The sequence below is a fragment of the Chaetodon trifascialis genome, chromosome 19 (genome assembly GCF_039877785.1).
Source record: "Chaetodon trifascialis isolate fChaTrf1 chromosome 19, fChaTrf1.hap1, whole genome shotgun sequence".
Lineage (NCBI taxonomy): Eukaryota > Metazoa > Chordata > Actinopteri > Chaetodontiformes > Chaetodontidae > Chaetodon > Chaetodon trifascialis.
In genome coordinates this window covers 12,905,171-12,926,457 of record NC_092074.1, presented here as the reverse complement: position 1 = coordinate 12,926,457, position 21,287 = coordinate 12,905,171, and the positions used below count along the sequence as shown (strand labels likewise).

At 42.8% G+C, this 21,287-nt stretch overlaps 1 protein-coding gene across 1 annotated transcript in view; it reads left to right on the top strand.

The window, feature by feature from the left end:
- nkain2 (sodium/potassium transporting ATPase interacting 2) overlaps positions 1 to 21,287 on the top strand; it is an 83,344-nt gene that overhangs the window by 36,420 nt on the left and 25,637 nt on the right. The window contains exons 2-3 of the mRNA XM_070986892.1: positions 4,805 to 4,942; positions 5,236 to 5,316. Coding sequence (XP_070842993.1) covers positions 4,805 to 4,942; positions 5,236 to 5,316 — 219 coding nt within the window. The remainder of the gene's footprint in view (positions 1 to 4,804; positions 4,943 to 5,235; positions 5,317 to 21,287) is intronic.

Here is a 21,287-nt window from a genome sequence, read left to right as displayed (position 1 = left end):
GGGAACGAGGGAGGGAAGGATGAGACCGAGGGAGGGAGGAGGCGAGCGAGAGAGGGAGAGAGAGAGGGAGAGAGATAACAGGCCGGCAGGATGTAGGGAGGGGAAGGAAGGAGAGCTGGAAGAGGAAATGCTGCATGAAGAGAAGGCGGAAGGTGGAGAAGGTAGTGCAGTGGTGGAAAAACAGAGATGGAGCAATGGAAGGAGAAGAGGGAGGAGGCAGATGAGGTAATTTGTTGTTCTATGACACATCCGATCTGCTAACAGATGAATGCATATTAAATATGTAGGAGAGGAGAAGAGATGGAAAAGAGCAGGCGCTGATGAGGAGAACAGGAAAGAAGAAAGAGGTAGGGAGGAAATGAGAGAAGATTAGCAGAGGGAGAGGGAAGAAGGTAAGGACGGAGGAACTGAGGGACCCACGAGGAGACGTTTTCATTTCTCCCGTCCGCTGCCTCTCTCTCATTTCTTCCTCTTTCCTCAGTAAGAGTCAAATCTTAATCACCTCTCCATCTCTTTGGGCCTTCTCATCAGATCTGTCGGCCTGTCTCTCCGTCCCTCGCCATCTTAATCTCTCTCCTCTGCTCTGTCTTCTCTTCTTCTCTGAAAGATAAAAGACACTTTCATCGCCCTGCAGTGTCTCATAATGGTCACACGGTGCAGCTATCTCCCTGTCTGGAGCAATAATAATTCTTTGATATCATTCTATCATTCGTTATCAAATGGACAAAAAAATCTTTTGCAAACTCACTGGTGACTCTCTCGTCCCGCTCTCTCCTCTGCCTCCTCCTGCCGTCCCTTTCATCGCCCTCAATCTATTCCCCAAGTGTTTGAGTGTCTTTTTCAATCACTTCAGCTACATGTCTGTGTGCCGGGTGAAACACAGAACACACACACAAGTCCTTCATCCACCTCCATAAATGACCAATTTCTGTCTCTCTTTGCATTTTAACCTTGCTTTTCATTTCCAACTTTTATTTATCCAGAAGAAAGCCCGCTTCCCCCGCTGACATCTGAGCGCTGTGCAGACAGGTCTGGCTATGTGAGACTGGCCCCTGCGAGACCTCGTAGCAAAAACAGATCATTGCCATTTCTTTCTAAACAAAGTGCAGATTTTTTTCCCCTGTGCCACTACAAAACTAAACTTTTTTTTTTATTACGTGGTTGAAGGCTGTTCACAGTGAGGATGGAGAGCAGGGCAGTGATGGATGCGGCCTCTCAGCTAACTGCTGCATTTGGGAGACATGTGCTAACAAGAGCATGAGCATCAGTGTATGCTAACAATACAGTAGGTGGAATAAACATTCTTGGTCCCTGAAGGATTTTGTGCTGCCATTAGAGGCTTCATATCAACTTGTTTTCGATGATTTGTGAAGCATATACACACACACACAGACACACACTGTGCAGTGCATGCAGTCATAAACACGTGAAATACATTCACAGCAGACTAGAGAGTGTTTATTTAGCTCTATAGATTGTTATGTGCAGCCACTGCAGAGCCAAATCAGCTTTATGAGAGGACAAAATTCCTCACTCAATACTTGCAATTAAGACTAATGTGCTGTGTCCACAGGTGGATGTACTGTACAGCGTATGACTAGATAAACAAGCTGAATGTGAGCGTGCCCCTGCCCGTGTGCTTTAGGCTGCACAACCGAAATGAACATCTCTGTCGGCAGCATCAAAGCCTGTCGCAGCAGATCCCAAAGGACCCTGCTAGCCAGATTGAAGCTCCACCTGTACTGCGCCGAAGCTTTCATCAGCTGCGCATATCACAAAACTGCCATATCTGCTAACATAGCTGCTGCTAGAGACAAGCCCCCCCTCCAGAGCCACAGTTGCTGAAAGGCCGAGAGACTTCACACCTCTGTCATTTGACACAGGCAAAGGATGCTGGGAGTGTGGCAGCGAGGGCTATATGCATGCTTTGTCCTGTTTTTTTTTCAGGAGAGCTCAGTGACTTAATTGCAAAGAATGATGCACCGAGGCAGCTGAAGTTAGTTGTTTTGCAGCTGAGCCATGTAATGAGAATTTCACATCAAAAGACGAGCGCGGTGCAGATGAACAGATGGTCTGGTCTTTATTCTGCTCTTTACGGGCTTCAGTATTAACTCAGGTTTGAACAATAAAAATAAAAGCAAAAAAATTGCTGACTTACCCGTAAGGATGTGCGTCATAATTACCCAGAGAAATCAAACTGGTTGTCGCCTGTAGTGTAGAAAGACATTCTTTGTCCCTTCGATCACATTGTCTCTGTGCCACTTGTGTTTGTGTCTGATTTATCGGGAGTTTTTGTGTGTGTGTCCCAGCTGGAGTGAAGACTGTTTATATTATTGGTGATGAAAGAGGGGCCCCCGAGGGCCCCAGTAATGGGCTGGGAGGCCTCTGACTTCTTATAATGGCCTCTGTATGTGTGTGTGTGTGTGTTTGTGAGTGAGGCACAATTGCAGCAGTATATAATTGTCAATGGGTGGACACACTTGTACAGAATAAAATGAAGCTGATACACAAAGACACACAGAGACAGAGAGATGGAGCCTGTCCCACACATAAAGGCATGGACACAAAGAAGCACAATCTCTCCGTGTCTCTCTCTCACACGCGCGCACACACACACACACACACACACACACACACACACACACACACACACTCACACACTTACACAGACACATACTCACTCATTGTGGTGCCAGCTGAGCCCAGTGTGTCCAATAACAGCAGGTGCTGTCAAATGCAAGCACAGCAGACCTGCCCTGACATGGGAACACACGCGCGCGCGCACACACATGGGTGGATGCACATATGCCAGCGCACTACACGCTCGCTCATACACCTTCTTCTTCATGTGACACTCATATCCAGTAAACATTCTCATAGTTCAAACTAACGTCTGATAGGTGCAGTTTATACGAGGCTCTGGGTTACGTATGTATGTGTAACACAGTGTGTGTCTGTGAGTGTGTGTCCCTGCTGCTTGGCTGTGAAAAGCTGTAGTGTTGCCATATGGTCTCACATTAGGGCACTCTAAACTCAGCCATCCAGAAGTGTGTGTGTGTGTGTGTGTGTGTGTGTGTGTGTGTGTGTGTGTGTGTGTGTGTGTGTGTGTGTGTGTGTGTGTGTGTGTGTGTGTGTTTGTGTGAAGAGAGTGAGAATAATGGAAGATAAAGCCCTTTATTTTATATGTAAGCTGTTGGTGTTTAAATACTCGTGTAGAACAGTAAATATCAGTCTATTTTTGGGCTAAATTAAGCTAATCATGCTTTCTTTCTTTCTTTCTTTCTTTCTTTCTTTCTTTCTTTCTTTCTTTCTTTCTTTCTTTCTTTCTTTCTTTCTTTCTTTCTTTCTTAATGTACATCCTCATTTATATCCTGCCTCATCTTCCTCCCCACCTCTCTCTCTCTCTCTCTCTCTCCGTGTGTGTGTGTGTGTGTGTGTGTGTGTGTGTGTGTTAATATATTTAGCAGTGCCATATCGTACGCTGTGCTGACTTCATTAACTATCTCAGCGTGATGCTCCAGTGACTGAATGATAATAAATGTACTCTCTCTCTCTCACACACACACACACACACATACACACACACCCCTGGCAGCCTAACAGTAATGCAGAGATAACTGATTACAGTTTATTCATTATGATGAAAGTGCTAATTGTAAATGCATCGTCTTTAACCCCACAGACCTTTTAGCAAGTCCATCAATAAGGAACGGACTCGACCGTCTAATCAGGATCACCATTCTGAAAATCCCAAATAGGCTGAATATATGATATTTGGATTTTGGGGATTTTGTGTCCACCTAAAGATGGTGGGGTGAGTCATTCTGGAGAAAGATCGTTGATATTGGCTGAATTTGAGCGAAGGGGCGTGAATCTGGCATGCTAACATCACATGTAGTCGCATTGTGCAGATGGAGACGTTCCCCAGAATGACTCAGTCGATGTAGAAAAGATATTGTCATTGCTGATCTGCAGATGAATGCAGAGTGATCTGTAGAAATAAAGGGCTTACCACAGAGCAAAGCTCTCTCTGCTGTGGCACTGTGTGTTATTTGACTATACGTTTCCAATGAGCAATGACTGATTTTCCATAACAAAACAGAAAATAAACACATTTTTCGTTGGCCATGACACTGAAGGCCGATTAATCGACTAATCAACTAAAACAGTGATTTGATTAATAGTGGAACCATTGACTCTTACAAATTGTCTTCATAGCAGGGCTGCAATCAAAGACGGTCTTCATCATTGAGTAATCTGCTGATTCTTTTCTGCATTGATTGACAGGTCGTTTTGTCTGAAAAATGTCAGAAAATTACAATAAATGTCAGTCAATTTCCCAGAGCCCAAGGCGACGTCTTTAAATAGCTCCTTTTGTCCTCCGTTAGCGACCATGAACCCAAAGAAACCACCAGCTAACGTTTGAAAAGTGACTGAAACAACTACCAAAATAGTTACTCATTAATTGTCCGTCAGTCGACTGATCTCTTCAGCTCCACATCGTAGATTTGAATGTTTCACACAGTTTCATTACATGCTGGATTTTTTTTAATTGAATTTTGGGTTCAAGTGGTTAAGGCTCTTACCAGCTTAAAGAGGTGGATTAACTGTTGCTGCTAAAGTTAAAAGGATCACACTGATGCTTCGCTCTTTACTACATTCACCTCTGCACAGCCCACAGCTGTCAGATGCTTTGTAGAAAACATGACGTGCTGTTGTTGATTTGCTGTTTCTCACCCTTAATCTCCTCTCTTCCTCCTCCTCCTCCTCCTACTCCTCCTCCTCCTCCTCCTCCTCCTCTCAGGTCAGCGTGTTGGAGCGTCAGGTGATAGACTTCCTGGGCTACCAGTGGGCTCCCATCCTGACCAACTTCCTCCACATCATCATCGTCATCCTTGGCCTGTTTGGCACCATTCAGTTCAGGCCGAGATATGTCACGGGGGTGGGTTTTACACTCTCACACACCCATTTAAAACAAACATTTTACTTTTTCCTCTGCTCACGCTTTTAGCATCAGCCTATATTCAGCTCTTTCCACATTAAATAACAAGGACTGAAGATGGTTTGCTTTGGTCAGTAATTTGTAGGCTTCATAGCACTGCCGTCCATGAAAATTGTATCATAGTGACCTCTTCAGCTGAAAAAGGTTAAGTATGATGTTTAACAACTGATCTTCTCCCATATCTGGAAAACTGCCTCTCACTTTCCTCTCCCTCCCCCCGCCTCTCTGTGCAGTATGCAGCCTGGCTGGTCATATGGATGACCTGGAACGTTTTCATCATCTGTTTCTACCTGGAGGTCGGAGATCTGTCCAGAGTAAGAAAACATAATTTCTGCATCCTTGTCAAATTTCTCACTGTCTGTGACCAGAATAACAACTGCTGTCACTTCACTAATGCCTAGATTGCAGTATTACAGCATTATTGCATGCAGGATTACTGGAGACCTGATTTACTCTTGCATTTCAGGTGTCTTCCATCATAATTCAAATGCAAGAATAAGGCTTCTGTTTTTTTCTTATAGTCAACATAACCCATGAAAACACCTAAACCAACAATAAATTTATTGTGCTTGTGCCGAAGACCCCCATTGTCGTCCAAAAACTATTAAAAACCGTCCAGTGAGCCACACCATTGTCTGGCACGTTCCCCTGCTTCCATGAACATGGGCACTGTATCTTATGTTGAATTCATCTCACATGCACCGTCCCCCTGCCATTAATACTCACCAGTGTGCCCAATGTGCATTAATCAGCAGCTGAAAATAGTCCGTAAAATGCCCTATTTACTCCTGTTCGATTAATGTCTGCTGAAAGTGACAAAGCACAGGCTGAGGAGAGAAGCACGGAGACAAAAACGTTTTTGGTTTTGGTCTGTTAATGGGATTTGTTCACAATAGAATACTTTCACTTACATTTAGCCTACATTTCCTTTATGATCTTCCTCAGTCATGACGGCTGCCTCCCACTAAAGATTTTCCTTGGTGACAAGTAGTCGTTAGCTCAAGCCATTTGTCAGCTAGTCGTTGCGCACTTATGATATCGATTTAATTATTTGAATATAGATTTTTGCAAATGTGAGTCGACCCTGCTCCGGTCCAGAGAAGGGCAAGTAAGATAACTTTTGCTAAGAACTAAACAACAAACCCATAGATGACTCCCCAAAAAGAAACATGTGCAAGACAAAGGTTGTCTTCATGTGCACTCACTCGTACACATACAGATCACTGCTCTCTCAGACTACATTGTTGTTGTCTTGATATGCTCTCTGCAAGCTGGTGTCTGCACCCGGCAAAGAATTGTCACTCTGCAGCATCGCTCTGCTATCACGAGTGCAAGGTGTGTTTGTTCGTTCACAAATATCCTCTTTGATAAAAGGCTGAGGAGTGATCACCCCGCTTTGACCGCAAGTGTTGAAATCGGCTTTCTTCCTGTCTCTGCTGACAGGAGGGGTCACATAATTTCCGTGTAAATTCAGCTGCCTTAATCACGCTGGCAAGACCCTGTCAGTGGCTACTGCTTACTGACACTGTTACACTGCAGAGGAGGAACAATCATGTATGCAGCTCGGAGAGATTTCTAATTCTCACAAACTGATTCGCGATGATGTATAAGGTGTCTGTAATGAAAGCAGGTCCGTTCTTTGCATTGCTTGTACACACACATATATAGATATGATACATGCCTTAAGGTTGTTCTTAAGTCTTTTCAGACTGCAACAGTCCTCCCTCTCTGCAGTAAAATTAGTCGATTTTACATACAGATTATGAACTTGGACAATTAATTAGGGCCAATCAGCACTTCTATAAACAGAAGAAATCAGTTGATGGGGAGTGCTGATTATAGCTGATTACCCTCTGTGGTGTGGTGTTGAAAAAAAGTGGAGTTTTCCCACCACAATTTGCTCCAAATTACTCGTTCTATTGGACAGTTATGTAACAGGTCTGCTACTAGTTAAACAAATTGCACAAATTTGCAGTTACAGCAGCACACATCAGCTATCCTAATCCTCCCTTTATTGGTATTTCCAGCTTTTCGATCACTTATTACTGTTAGTTTGGGCTGAAACTTAATTGGTGCATATTCTCCCGCTAGTTTTCCTGTTCCCTCACTGACTGTTCGATACACTCATCCCCAGTCTGTCTGCTCTTCCCACACACACACACACACACGCACACACACTGTGCACCTTGTTAAGTGCTGCTGCCATCCAAACTATGCACAGAAGTTTAACAGTGAGTCAACAGTTTAATAAAATCCCCCTACCTTCTGTCTAGAAACCTGCAGCTTCATTGATCTGTGATTTTAATGATATTTACACCTCTCACTTCCACAGTGACTAGTTTCTAGCAGAAGAACAACCGCTGCACCAGGGAATACATGCCACTGCTTTTTGGCTTTTGTCTTTATCACACTGAAAGTACCAGCCTGCCTGCCATGTTGGAAGGCTAAAGAGCAAGTTAGAAACATCTGGAAAAGCTGGGTAATAATGGTTCAAAGGTTAATCACGTAGAATAAAATTAATTATATCACCAAATGTGTCATTTATATTCTGTTCTAAAATTATATGAGTCTAGTATTTCTCTTCATTTTATTAGAACAAAAAGGTCTTTATTAAAAGGCTTCAGCCCTCCTGACCAAAATCATCACATCTGGTTTCTAACGAGGGGGAAGCAGCTAGTTAATTAGGGACACCTTTGTCAATTACCTGCTGACCAATCAGAGAGAAGCAGGCTCGAACCAGATGCTGAACAGCTTGTTTTTATGGCCAGAACAGTTTGCGTGCGCCTCGCTCAAGGGCACATCAACCTTGACCCAGTTATTGAGGGAGTGGGGAGCCACAAATGTACCACCACCGCCGCCACCACTACCCGTGCCGGATTCACCAGCTGTTGTATGAGATATGAATCCATCACCTACCGTTCCAGGGCTTGTTTACTGACCTGAGGGCTATTATTACACTGGACCACATGTAAAATATACACGGCTATGTTTGTGATTGTTGCCTCTCAGTTCAGAATGAAGAAGCTCCCCAAAAGATGATGAAACCAGATTTATTCTTTGTTATGGAGGACTGCATGATGTCAAACACAAAAATGCTCTAAAACAAAGAGGATCATGTTGCTATTGCAAACAAGTCAGCTCTGAAAATTTGAGAATATTAGAAATTTATCACAATTTTTGTCCACAAATAAAACTTCATTACATAAAAGACAGACAAATGAAGAAATTACCAAATTGATTTTTGATTAGCTGCTTGACCTGTTGCGCTAATGAGCAGCATCTTATAGCAGTAATGTGTCGGTAAAGTTAGCAAACATTACCGGTTCTTGGAAAACAAAATCTAAAAGAACTATATGCATCTACAGTCCTGCTATAAACTAGACAAGAAGTGAGAAAAAGACTGTTGGGAAAAGCACAAAAACCAGCAGGCCTGTATGCTATCATTTGCCTTAAGATTAGCTCACTTAGCTTATGTTAGCTTATGTTGCATGTGGGCGTAAAGTTGTAATGTGTATTTTCAGCTGGCTAACTTTGATGTCGTCAGTAATGGTTAGTGAATGATTAATGTGCAGCGTTCTGACTGATGTTTCTCTAGATGTTTGCTGAAGGAACTTTGCTGCGTTAATACTGTCAAGCATTTTCGCGAATTGTGCTAAACCGAGACAGCAAACAGTATTTGAGCAAATGCTAAACCACACATTGGTGCAACACCTGTAACCACGCTAACCACCTAAGATGTGACAAGCCTCCCACTTCTTAGTATCCAGAAAAAAAAAAGAATTATGTCTTAACTTTTTGTTAACTAAAATGTGACCACAAGACTAAACCTGACTCAGAACCAGGTGCCAAAATGAACACGTCATTACTGACAGCAGACATCGGTTACAAGCTGAAATCTAATGTCGTGCACCGTAGGCAGCGTCGGTTTAGATTTGGGTCACAGAAGATCAAAAAGACGAGCAGGATGAGTGTATACCAGGGTGACAATCTTTGTCCTGCTCAGCCTCGCCTCTTTTTAATGTGTCTTTCTCGCTGGGCAAAGTGGATCAGAATCACTCGTTGCTATTTGATAAGGCTAATGATGGTGTGCTCTGTGCCTCAAGAATACTGTGATGTAAATGAAAATCTCTTAATCTCGTTCTCTGTCGCTTTCTGATGCCGCTTCCCTCTTTGTTGGTCCCTCTTCCTCCCTCCTCCTGTGCCTCGCTCTCTTCATCTCTGTGTAATTCATCCCTCCTCTCCCTCTGCTTACCCTATAATCAAGTCTTTTTCATGTTGTTTTGCAAAGTGCCATGTGAATCTGTCCCGTGCTCCTCTTCCGTCTCGCTCTTCTTCACCTTCTCGCCTCCTTTTCATTCACTCTCTTCCTCTATATTCCCAATGTCAAGACTTGAGGAAATGTGTCCCCGTCAAGAAAGCACTTCTATTAATGTTCAATAGTGATTCACAGTGCAGGGCTTTATGTATTGGCCAGTACCGAGTGCCAATTTAATACATTACTTTATACACTAAGGCCATTACTTTGGGGTCACAGGACAAAAGTGATTGCGACAGACTCCATTTTTCTTCATTACAGAGATCCGACATCTTTCTGTGTATGAAAGAGGCAGAGAATCAGCCTGGCTTTGATTTGTGCCATGCTATCAGTGACTCTAGGATTTGTATTGTAGCTTTGATGTAATTTTCCAGTGTTTTATCCATGAATAGACCCGATATGCGCATCCCCGGTGCCAGCAGTGTACGTTTATTAGAATACTGATCAGGCTGTCAGGGAGGTAAGTGAATACGTAGAAGCTGGGCGTCCCGTTCTAAATGAATGAAATTGAATTTACATACGTTTGGATGTTGTGTTAAACAACAGAAAATAGTGCAGACAAAGACAACAAATCCATTCTACGCCTTTCATGATGACAGACATATTTGTTGTGAAGTGTGTCAGTTTAAGTGTGCAGAGCACTCCTCGCCGACTATTTGATGTTTTTCCAGGTGAACTGCAAATATTCCTGGCATTAAGTCAGAAAGATCAGCACTGAAAGATATGATATTTGCCAAATGCCTATGACATTTCATCTTGATAAGGAAAGTCTACCCCAGAGTGGAAAGGTGGAAGAGACAGCGAGGAGGGGAAATGCGTCAGAGTTTGTCAGCTCAGTTTGACGTCCTCGTGTCAGGAAGCCAGATGGACGCACGTTGGAGGAACAACACAGATCATCATGATTGAGATAATAGCAAAGTGGCTTTGATGAGGCATCATTTGCGTCAGTTAGCAGGACATTGTGAGGCGCATGTTGCATGTCAGTGATGACTCACTGACGCTGTCCCATGTATACAGAGGGACGGACTCAAAGTTGGATGTAACACCATCAATTATTTCTGACATTGTAAAGAGCAGCTTTCAAAACAACTTTATGTCCTCTTCCTCTCTCGTTCTGGAGCTTTCGACTGTGCCGCACAGTTCTCATCAGCAGATTCAGCGAAAGTGTAGGCGGTCAAATTTTCTATGATTCAGAGCAGCCCCCCTTATTCATTTGGATCAGGCCACTGTGTTGACACAGCAGGGGTGCAAACACAAGGGACTCCAGCAAACCTGGCTCGAGATTTTTCAGCATGTCATCTGGCAAGGTACTGCTGTGGCCAATCAAACACTTGAAAGCGCTCATTCCTCGTAGATTACTTTGTATAGCGAATGCTGTGCTTCTACTGTTTACCTCGCAATCCTCGCAGCAGAAGATAAAGGGATTGCCACTGGGATAGCTTTCACAGTAAAGTCCTGTGGATTGTGCGGCTCTATATTTGATTGTGTCGCAACACACCCACGCCAATTTCAGTCTGAGCGTCCACTAAGACTTCTTGTTCACGTTGACTTAAAAGTTAAGCTTGATAGATCACTCTTGGCTTTGGTGAGAAACTTCAGAAAGCTTCTTTCATAACCACAGAAGACTTCTTTTTTACAGCTCTTCGCAGATTTTCACACAATGCCACTCACATAACAGCTGCTTGTCTTGTCAGACGGTGGAACGGCGTTCTTCCGCACGTCCCCCCACACCTTTCCGACACGCCAATTTTGTGGCTTTCTGGAACCCACAATCTGAAAATCATGCATACTTCCGACAGCAATTGGCCAGGTATGCGGTGTGAAAGTCGACTTCTCTCTTAAAGTCTATTTTTTTCATTCTTCACACGGCTGCTTCCTGCACTGCCAAGTTCAACAGAATGAATGGCTTTCAGAAGAGTGTGCCATTATTCGCATTTGAGAGAGCGATGCGTCTTAGTCTTCTCTTCTTGCTCCACCTTTGAGTGTGACCATTCAAAGCAGCTGTGAATACTTTTGCCTTCAGGCTTGACTTGATAAACAACTTTGTTTCAAACATACCCCAGAATTGCTTATGTTTGGTTTTTTGTGTACATTATACAATGATATGAAGAAAAAAAAAAAACTTTGTATCTCTGAAGCTGTCACCAGAAATTATTTGGTATCAAGAGACTAAAATGCTCTATTAAATTTAAAAAGATACTGATTGATAAATTGCTTTATCACCACTCTTGTTATGACATGTTTGCCTTCTCAACCGTTTGCATTTGATGGAACTTTCTATCTAATGTGTATCTTTGCCTTCCATAAGGCCCCTGTAGAGCCCCAGAGGCAAGATAAGGTGTACATCCTGCCTTGACAGTAATTTGAGTTTAAACCTGAGATTCATACCATATATCAGTCTGTCACACTCCCATCCTCCCTGTCACTCGCTACTGCACTATCTAATATAGCAGCTATGCCATAAAATTAATCTTTAAAAAGATTTCTGATGTGGCATCCCTGACAGCTTTGGAGAAGGAGCCTGTGGAGAGAGAACTGTCACCGTGTTGCAAAACACACACACACACTCGCATATTCAACTCTCTCTCACACACACGCATACACACACTCTTAGACAGCTAACTGTCAGTAGTCCACTGTGTCATATAAAGGATGCAGCCACCCTCTGGGCGTCTGATGACACACAGATACATACACACACACGCCACACTCAGCTGTCAGTCATTTAGTGAGGAGGTGGGGTGCTGCGTGGGAGGGGTGTCCCGCATGCTTTTTTTTGCATACTGTAAACGTGAACGTGCGTGTGTGTGAGTGTGCACGTGTTGGTGTCGGCCTGCTCTGCCAGTTGATGGAAGATCTGTCATTCATTTAATCAGTCAGAAGAAAACATGAGGGACACACACTTGCATATGTGCACACACCAGATCCCAAACAGTCCCAAAACAGTGCCATGTTGAATCCCATATCCATCCAGGCGTCCAATTTCAGCGGGCAAACACACAATGGAGTGATGACAGAGAGAGGGAGGAGTGACCACAGGGAAAGTGGTAAGATGAGAGATAGAGAGTGAAAGGGGGGAGAAACTGAAACTAAAGAAGACTGAAAGATGGGCGATGGAGAAGGCAGGCAGCAGAGAGACGGAGAGGTTCAGACAGACGAAGGTATGATGGGAGCTATCGAAGATGACGCGTGATGGGATGAGGCCGCGTGTGAATCAGTGTCCCTTTCAAGAGAGGAAAGCGAGACGAGAGGGGAGGAAGGAAAAAGTGGAAGGAGAAACAGTGAGAAAGTTAGAGCTGCAAACCTCTTTGGAAGATATCCTCGTTTATCCAAGAAATCAAACGTGTCCCTTTCCTATCAATTTCATATCAACATCAGTAGCTGCTGTTGTCAGTGCTTTTTGCTGCAGGTTATATTATACCAGAAATATGACAGTAAATCAAATTGAAAACCACCCAATTCATCCTCGAAGGGAGTAAAAACAGATTGCTGGGGCCAGTTTGAATGCTAATAGTCGCTTAATTTTACTCCCCTCAGTATTCATTCTGCACCGCCGATTGAGAGGATGAATGAGAGGAACCCACACATTTAATCATAGGCGTTCTAGTTAAAACATCGACCCTGATTCACTGAGTTAATGCATCAACCCTGGCTGTGTTTGATCAATGGATGCATTTGTTGAAATCATGGCATGAAATTGCCTTTTTTCAACACATCTCTTGTGGGACATTCCTACCAGCCAATTTTATCATTTTTAGCCCTGAGGTGATTCAATTTGATTATTCATTGTTACTATATAGTTTCATGTGTGAGGACGAGTCTGTTGTCATTTGTCAGAACAGAACAAGCTGATTGAGGACAGATTGGCTCTGTGCCGCAGTAGATAATGGATTTGATTGACTTGCCTGCTGCAGTCAAACTTGGTTCGGGGTTTGAATGCTGACTGGTGTCAATTTCAAGCCTTGATTGTAATGATTTTAGCAGAAACATTTGTTTTATTGTACATGGAAGAGGAAACTGCCAAGCTACCTATACTTTAAAAATCCCTTGAATATGTATATCTTGAAGGTTTGGTCAAATAAATGCTCTCTGAACTGAATTAGGCCAGAGGAATGTCATTTATATCCTTTATGATAATATCAGACCTCATATTAGTGATGTCAGCACCTTCCCAGCAATCACCAATCAATGGCAATTGCATTGTTATGACAGCCAGTCAAAACAATGACCTTATTAACTTGATCTTGAATAGAAGTCCTATATTGATGCATATATTAGCTCTGTTTTGGTCTCCACCGACTTCTGAGTGACTCTGTAGCAGCTAATATATGATCGTCAGCTAGCCGCGAACTGCACCTGTCATTAGGTGCAGACAGGTCTGCAGTGTGCCGGATAAAGTTACAAGATGATTCGTGTCAAATGCTGTTTATCAGATAGTAAAGCTGCTGATGAGGTTTGTTTGTTTCATGAGCAGAGTAGAAGTTGCAGGCGTGCAGAGGGGTGGGTGGAGATGTAGATAAACAAAGGTGTCGAGTAAGACATGAAGGTTTTTTTTTTTTTTCATGGTCTGCATTTTTAGGGGATCAATCAATGATCAATGATGAATTTTTACTATTAACTATGAATTTTCTTATATAAATGTAATAATATCGATTGCAGCAGCTTTCATGTGCAGCTGCTTCATTCATGTGTGCAGATATTCTTCCGTTAAACTAAAATAAAACACAAGTTCTGACCTACTGCATGAGGCGTGGCTGAAAACCAATTAACCCACTGAAAGCATAAATTAGCCACCCCCCTCCTTCGTGTAATAAGGGATACCACCTGGGGTACTGGTAGCGGCGCTATAATTGGCCCAGCAGTCTGAAAGATCGACAGGGTTAAAATGGTTATGTTGAGGCATTTTCTTAGAGATGGTAATGGGTTTGTAGTGGTTAAGGTCAGGGTTAGCATCTGGAACAGACTTCATCTTTACCCCCCCCCCCACCCCTGGAAGAAACATACACACACACACACAAGCAATTCCCTAATACCCCCAACCAATCTGATAGGGAAGAAGTGCTTTAGGCATTATGGGTTAAGGCCTCATCTAACACCCATGGGAAATCACAGCAAAACAATGTAGGGAGATGCACCGTGACTGATGATATTGGTGTGAAATAACGCAGTCAGAGTGACATACAGAGAGGCCGCGGAGAGAGAGAGAGGAACTGGTAGAAAAGGGGATCGAGCCACAGATAGAGGTTCAGTTAAATAGACTGAAAAATTGACTCTAGAGAGAATAAAGCTAATATCGTCCCCTCCCTGATTTTCTGCCCTTTGATTTGATGATGGCCGGCCTTTCTGGCTGCCTGCTGGACAGACCGAACGCCTGATTGTTGTTGTGTGTTTGAATGTCAAACTGACTCATATATGTGTCTGCCTGTCCGCTTCACGACATGACTGCTGGAGCGTGCATTGAACGTGTGGAGTATTTGAAAAGGTGTTAGATTATGTGCCAATTGGTATCTGATACGGTGTGGATGTGTTTTACTCACGTTGTGGGGACATAAATCAGTTTACAGAGTTACATTGTGGGGACTCTCTTTCCTTATGGGGACAAAACGCAAGTCACCATTAAGGAAATTAGTAAATATTAGGGTGAAGATGTGAGGTGGGCAAGTAGTGGTTATTGTTACAGTTAGAGTAAGATCCAGGAAGTGAATGGAAAATCAATGTAATGTCCTCTGAAGTGATGGTAACACGACTGTGTGTGTGTGTCCACAAAGCAGAGGCTGAAGCACTCGTGGGGAAAAATGGCACTCCCTGCCTTATGCCCTCTTTCTGTTCATCCATCCATCCTTCCAGAATATATGTTCGGAAATGAAAAAATGAACATTGACGCTTACAGTCTTTGTTTTGTTTTTATCTTAAAACCAGTTGAGAGCGAACTGAACACATGCATATCCTGTTAATACAACAAGTCAAGTTTTGTTTACATCACATCTGCTTTCATCAGAATGAAATGCTAAATTATTTATTTCCTAGTGCACCTTTTTTTGTCATGCTGTCATGATTTAGAGCATTTTGTCTGTCTTTTTTTAATTGACTGTAAACTGCTCTTGAATTTAGCTCCAGGTAGCATTAGCTGACTATCAGACCGTCCGAGGAAATGCCGTTTTCCGTGGTCTTTTCCCCCCTCCATCCCTCGGTCTCTTGGGAGTGGAAGACAAAGGGAAATAGAGAAGTGGGAAATTGAAGGGAAATTGAGAGAGAGGGAGGGAGAGAGCGGGGCGAGGAAGAGGAGGAAGAGGTGGAGAGAAAGGCAAAGGAAAAAAACAGATGTGGTTCATTGAAGCGTCACTAGCCCACAGTCAGAGACAAAGACCTGAGAGCATGAGTGCATGATCCTCAACTAGCACACTGGAAATTATAGACTGTGTGTGTTTGTGTGCCTGGGCGCGCGCGTGTGTGTGTGTGTGTGTGTGTGAGGGAGTGAGAGAGAGAGAAGTGGATTGGAGAAGAGAGTCTGAGAATATGTGGAGGGAAGATGTGGAGAGACTGGAGGCTCACAGAAGTGGCGCTTTGCTAGGAACATGTAAGCACACACTCACACACACACACACATATACACACAGTTAGATGCACTAATACAAATCCAGCCAATATTTTTTTATTTGAGGTTGCAAGACAAACAGCCCATTCATCACCAGACAGATTAATATCTCAAGATTATTTTGGAGCCATGGCTTCATCATCCTGATGGGTTAAATGCTGCAATGCTAAATAAATTCCACCACATAAAATCAATACATCAATGCCAGTACACCACTGCAATTTAATTGTTTTGTATTCCACTGGTGAGTGTGGAATAATTGGAGTTTTTTTCCTCCAGATCCTTTGTGTAGGCTGTGAACACTAAAACTGTTCATATTTGTTATTACGAAAGCACCATCTCCAAACACTGGTACTCTGCTCACTTTGGAAAAATAGGCTTAATTTCAAATGTCTTTTTTATTATTAGATTTTTTTTCCATCTGTGGTGGGAGGCTCAGTGCTGCTGGATGAATGGAAAGGAGATAATACCATCTTTTATTATTAGTGCGAATCTGGTTCAAGTTCTAAGGCATGCACAGGCGCAGGATCGTCAGACAATGATAAAAAGAAAAGGGAAACAGAACGGTGCCTCCTGACTGTCTTGTGTTTGGTATTGATGCGCCTGAGTGACACCATGTAGACAACATGACATCACGCTGACATCACTTCAGTGCAGGTACAAAGGAAATTTATGCAATAGCTCTGCATTTTGGGAAATGCGCTTATTTGAGTCAGACGAGAAGATGGAGACCACTCTCACTAAATATGAAGCTACGTCCAGGAGGTGATTAGCTTATTTTAGCTTAGCATAAATATTGGAAGCGGGGTGAAACAGCTAGCCTGCCCAAAGGTAATAATTCTGCCTACCAGCATCTCTTAAATGTTTAATCCAAAGAAAAAAAAAGATGACTCCTGCCTATGAAATCCAGTAAAACCCCCATAAAACAAAAACACTTCTGTTTATGTTCAGATGTAGAGATTGGAGGCGCTTTAGGCGGATTTTGTGACCTTTGGGCAAAGCCAGGCTGGCTGTTTTCCCTCGTTTCCATTCTTTATGCTAACCTAAGCTAATCGCCTGCTGCAGCCTCATAGTTAACAGACAAACAAGAGTGGTGTCGATTCTCTCTCATGAGAATTAGCTTATCCCCCAAAATATCGTGGTTCCTTTGAAGTAGACATATTGAATATACAGTAAATGCTAAGATTAGAAGCAGATTTTTTCTTTTTCTGCACAGCTCTCTTAAAAATGCTGTCTCTGTTCCAACAAAGCTTTGTATAAAATTGCTTCTTTGTCCTTCGTCAAATTGGATGAAGTTGCGTCTTATTTTGTTCCTTTATTCCACAGGTGTTTAGTACAGCTAATTTTGCCAGAGCAACAGCTTGGCCGAGCGCGGACACATTCCTCACGATACGTCCTTTTTCACCACCTTCGCAGAGTGAGGGAACACTGCAGAATCAGGAGCAGTTCATCCTGCTTTGCCTTGCTGACATTTTGCCAAAATTCAGCTTTTGACTGATAATTACTTTTGTGTTTGTGTGTGTTTGTTCGAGAGGCTCATTAGGAAAGCACTGATAGAGACTGTACTGAAATAATTATTGCCCCCCCCACCTCCCAAGCCCCATTTAACAGAGAGAGAGCGAGAGCGGTGAACTACAGAGAAACAAAGACAAGAAAGAAAAGAGGTGAAGAAAGGGAAGAAAAGAAAAAGAGAGGGAGAAGGATTTGGAGCAAGGCAGTGACAGAGGGAGAGTGATGTCAGAGAGGGAGCAAGAGAGAAATTTAGAGAGATTTTACTCATTAAAAAGAGGAGCACAACAAGGGGAGATGCCATTAATCAGAGCTCTGCTCTAATGAGGCATTTACTCATTACGCTGAAATAGAGTGAGGCCCAGAAAGAAGAAAAGGAGAGAAAAAGGGAAATGGGGGAGAGAGAGAGCATGGTATAAATTAATAGAGGAGAACAAGAAGAAATTAAGCACGGGAGGGAGAAGAATGGGGAGGGACGGTCAGGTGTGAATTTGGAGGGAGGATAAGTGCTGAGGATAAAGTGAGGAAACAGATAATGTTGACTCAGGTGTCGATGTGTAAGAAGTGAATCTCTTCGGCTCAGTTTAAAGATCCGCCATTTGTGTTCTTCACTAGAATAAGTCACATTAAACGCTGCTGGTGAAAAACTTGTTTCCTGTTGGACATTTGTGAGCTCTCGAACGTATTAGCTATTTAACCCTCCATTCCATCACGTCGTAGTTGTTAGATGGTATAAAATGTACTTTCATTTTTATTTTTTATGGTCAACCTACCATCTACCGTCAGAGCAAGATCTAACCACCGACGGCACACTTTCTAGGACCAAAAACTAGCCGGATAAATGTAAGAAGATCAAACTTTTATATTTCTTTAATACCTTTTTTTGTATCAGAAAATTAGCGAATGAGGTGAAAGTCCTATTTGCTCTCAGTGTGCTTTTAAAGAGACATTAAAGGGGGAACGTCACTGGTCTTGTCATCAGTCTGATTTGACTATGCAATAGAAATATGCAGACCTTTTTTGAAATTTACAGAGAAAACAGAGAAAAAAGGCTTTGGTATTTCCTTTTGTGCGAAAGGTATAACCTACAACAACCAGTGTGTACCACACTCATTGCCTTCCAAGGCCACTCATACTGGATAGGCTTGACTAGAGCTTCCAGTCAAGGGTTTTATCCCAGCAAGTGGGATTCCCAGGAGTGCTTATCCAAAGAAATTCCCATTTCCCGACAAATATAATAACAAAAAATTGGAAAATCTTGAAACAAACAACAAAACACATTGGAATATATTTAGAAAATATGTAGGCCTACAGATTACTTTCTTCAAACATATGCAACAGTGCAGCGATGTAACACCTTGAAAACGTATTGTAATTAATAAACACATGCAACAGTAAGTAAAAATGGGAAGAAAGATGGGCGTCATCTCCCAGAGATCCATCTGAAATCCCAATCAAGCCAGTGAGAGCTTTTTAGGATCTTTGCTTTTTAACTTTGAGTGACTTCCATTGACTTTATTACTGTAACGTTGCTTAGCTATTACAGAAGGCTTGCACGAGCAGTGTCTGAACACCAATGTGGAATCCATTTCAGCTTTACAGAATGACTTTGGAAATGCCCAGTGACTTGTTTTAATGAAGAATTGTCAAATATATGAAAAATATTCAACCTGATTCCAGGCTCGACCACACCAACGCCATCACCACAGTAAGAGTATATTCTTATTTTCATACAGAACTCCGGTGTAAAAGCATCCAGGCTATCGCAGCAAATTATGCTCAAGTAATGATGCAGGTGCAGAGTGAAGCAATGGCAGCAGTAGCTGCGTGCAAAGAGGATCTATGGCAAGAAGCACAACCCTTAGATTTTCTGCTGCTTTGATAACTCAGTAGCATGTTCTCACTTATGAATGTCACGCACAGTAATAGAACAAACTACAATCGACAGATATTTAGCATTTTATTGATAAAATTTTTGAAAAAAAAATGAGAATGAGCAACCCTTCAGTGAGCTGACTGTTGTGATTTTGCTCAAAATATGAAAAATGTATAAACAACTGTGTGAGATCAGCTGAAAGTCATATCTCATATGTGCATGTGTTTTTGTTTTTGTTTTTTTTTTTTAATGTGTGGTACTGTCAGGTGTCAGGTGATGGAAACTGCTCTAATGGCCTGCACTACACAGGCCGGGAAACTAAACGTTTGTCTTCCCCAAGTCTGTCTCCCTGTAGAATCCACTTCAAGAGGCTGCGATAGGCTGTGAACACAGTCCTAGCGAGGCAAACGCATTCAGCACGGAAACTTCAAAGAGCTTTACAGAATAATAAGAATGCTAACATTAGATGAATACAGTGTGTAACAGATATAATATCAGAGTGTGTCCTTGTTGAATGCAATCAGTGGGAGAAAATGTGTGTGAGAAAATCCATGATGACATCATAACACCCACTTTTCATAAATGCATTTTTCTTGGTTATTTGTTTCTTAGGACTGAACTGTGCTGCTCAGAGCTAACGTTAAGCTAAACTGTGACAGCAGCAGCGGGTGATAAACTGGGCATTGTATGTGCTAAGCTAGTCTAGAACAGGCCTGGTAAAAACAAAGTTTGATGACTGTAGCTTTGCCGTGTATGCTCAGATGTCCGTTTTGCCTCCGCTGGCCTTGGTTGTTTTTTCCGTTTTATTTTCAGTATCTGAAATATGTCTCCTGCGCTCCGCTGTGCATATGTGACCCAAAGCTTTTGCGTAACGTTGCACATGCTTGTGCCCCTTCCTCTGTAACGTTAGATTCAGCAGCTTCAATCAAAACAACCTGACCTCTGTGAAATTCGCTGCAGCGTAGAGACTCCACTTCTCTTTCCATCAGTGCATATTTATTGCATGCACCGCCAGTTGTCCCCGACACAGGGCGGCTCTGCGGTGCCGTCTCCATCAGCTGGCGGTGCTTGACCCTCGTCTGTGGCTGCCTCTTCCTCCTCCGTACACTGTAATTCCTCCGCACTGTATTCTGGCTCATGTAAGTAGCCCTTAATATCCAGATTCCAGCATTACTGTTAAAGGGGCAATTCACCACTTTTTATCTGGATATCCAACACAAGTGAGACGAGAAGGAAGATTTGTAAGCCGACTGGATACCCAGAGACGGAGAATAGAGATCCAAGCTGAAATGGCCTGTAGTTCTTTTTAGAACCAATGACATCACCGGTTGGAGCAACAGGTTTTAAAGCAACACCCCAGAGACTCAGAGAGCGTTAAAAAACAGTTGTTGTTTCCACTATACCCATAATTTGGATAAAAAAGAGAAAAGGCTCAAAATTGGCAAGTGTCCTTTAAGCCTTTTCATTGGACGAATGGCAAAGCAGTGCAACAGCAAACGTGTGTGTGTAATGTGCATTAGTGTGTTTGTGTGTGTCAGTGTGGTGTGCGTGCTGTCTGTGGAATGATATATGCCTCCCCTCGCTAAGTGGAGTCGTTAATATGTGCATTATTTAAACCAAGACGACTATCATAACTGATTTATTGTGGGTCTTTCAGGCTTTTAGAATTAAAAGGATTGAACGGGAGCCAAAGCAGATAGCCTGCATTACAGCTGCAGGGGCCGCTGCGACGTGGTCTTTCTCTGCTGCTGTGAAGTATAACTGAAACGAGGAGGGACAGAAAATGTTTATTTATCTACTTGTTGTCAGTTCTGCTATTCTTTGCAGCTTCTGGCTTATCTCTGCCAGTGATGGGACTGCTCAAGCTGTGGTGGACAAGATGAACAAATAAAGAGAAGAAAATGTCTTCATATCTGTGGAACAACAAGACTAAGAGTCTACAGCCACGACAGCAGCCCTGCGAGGCTTTACTGAGACACAGCAGTGCTTT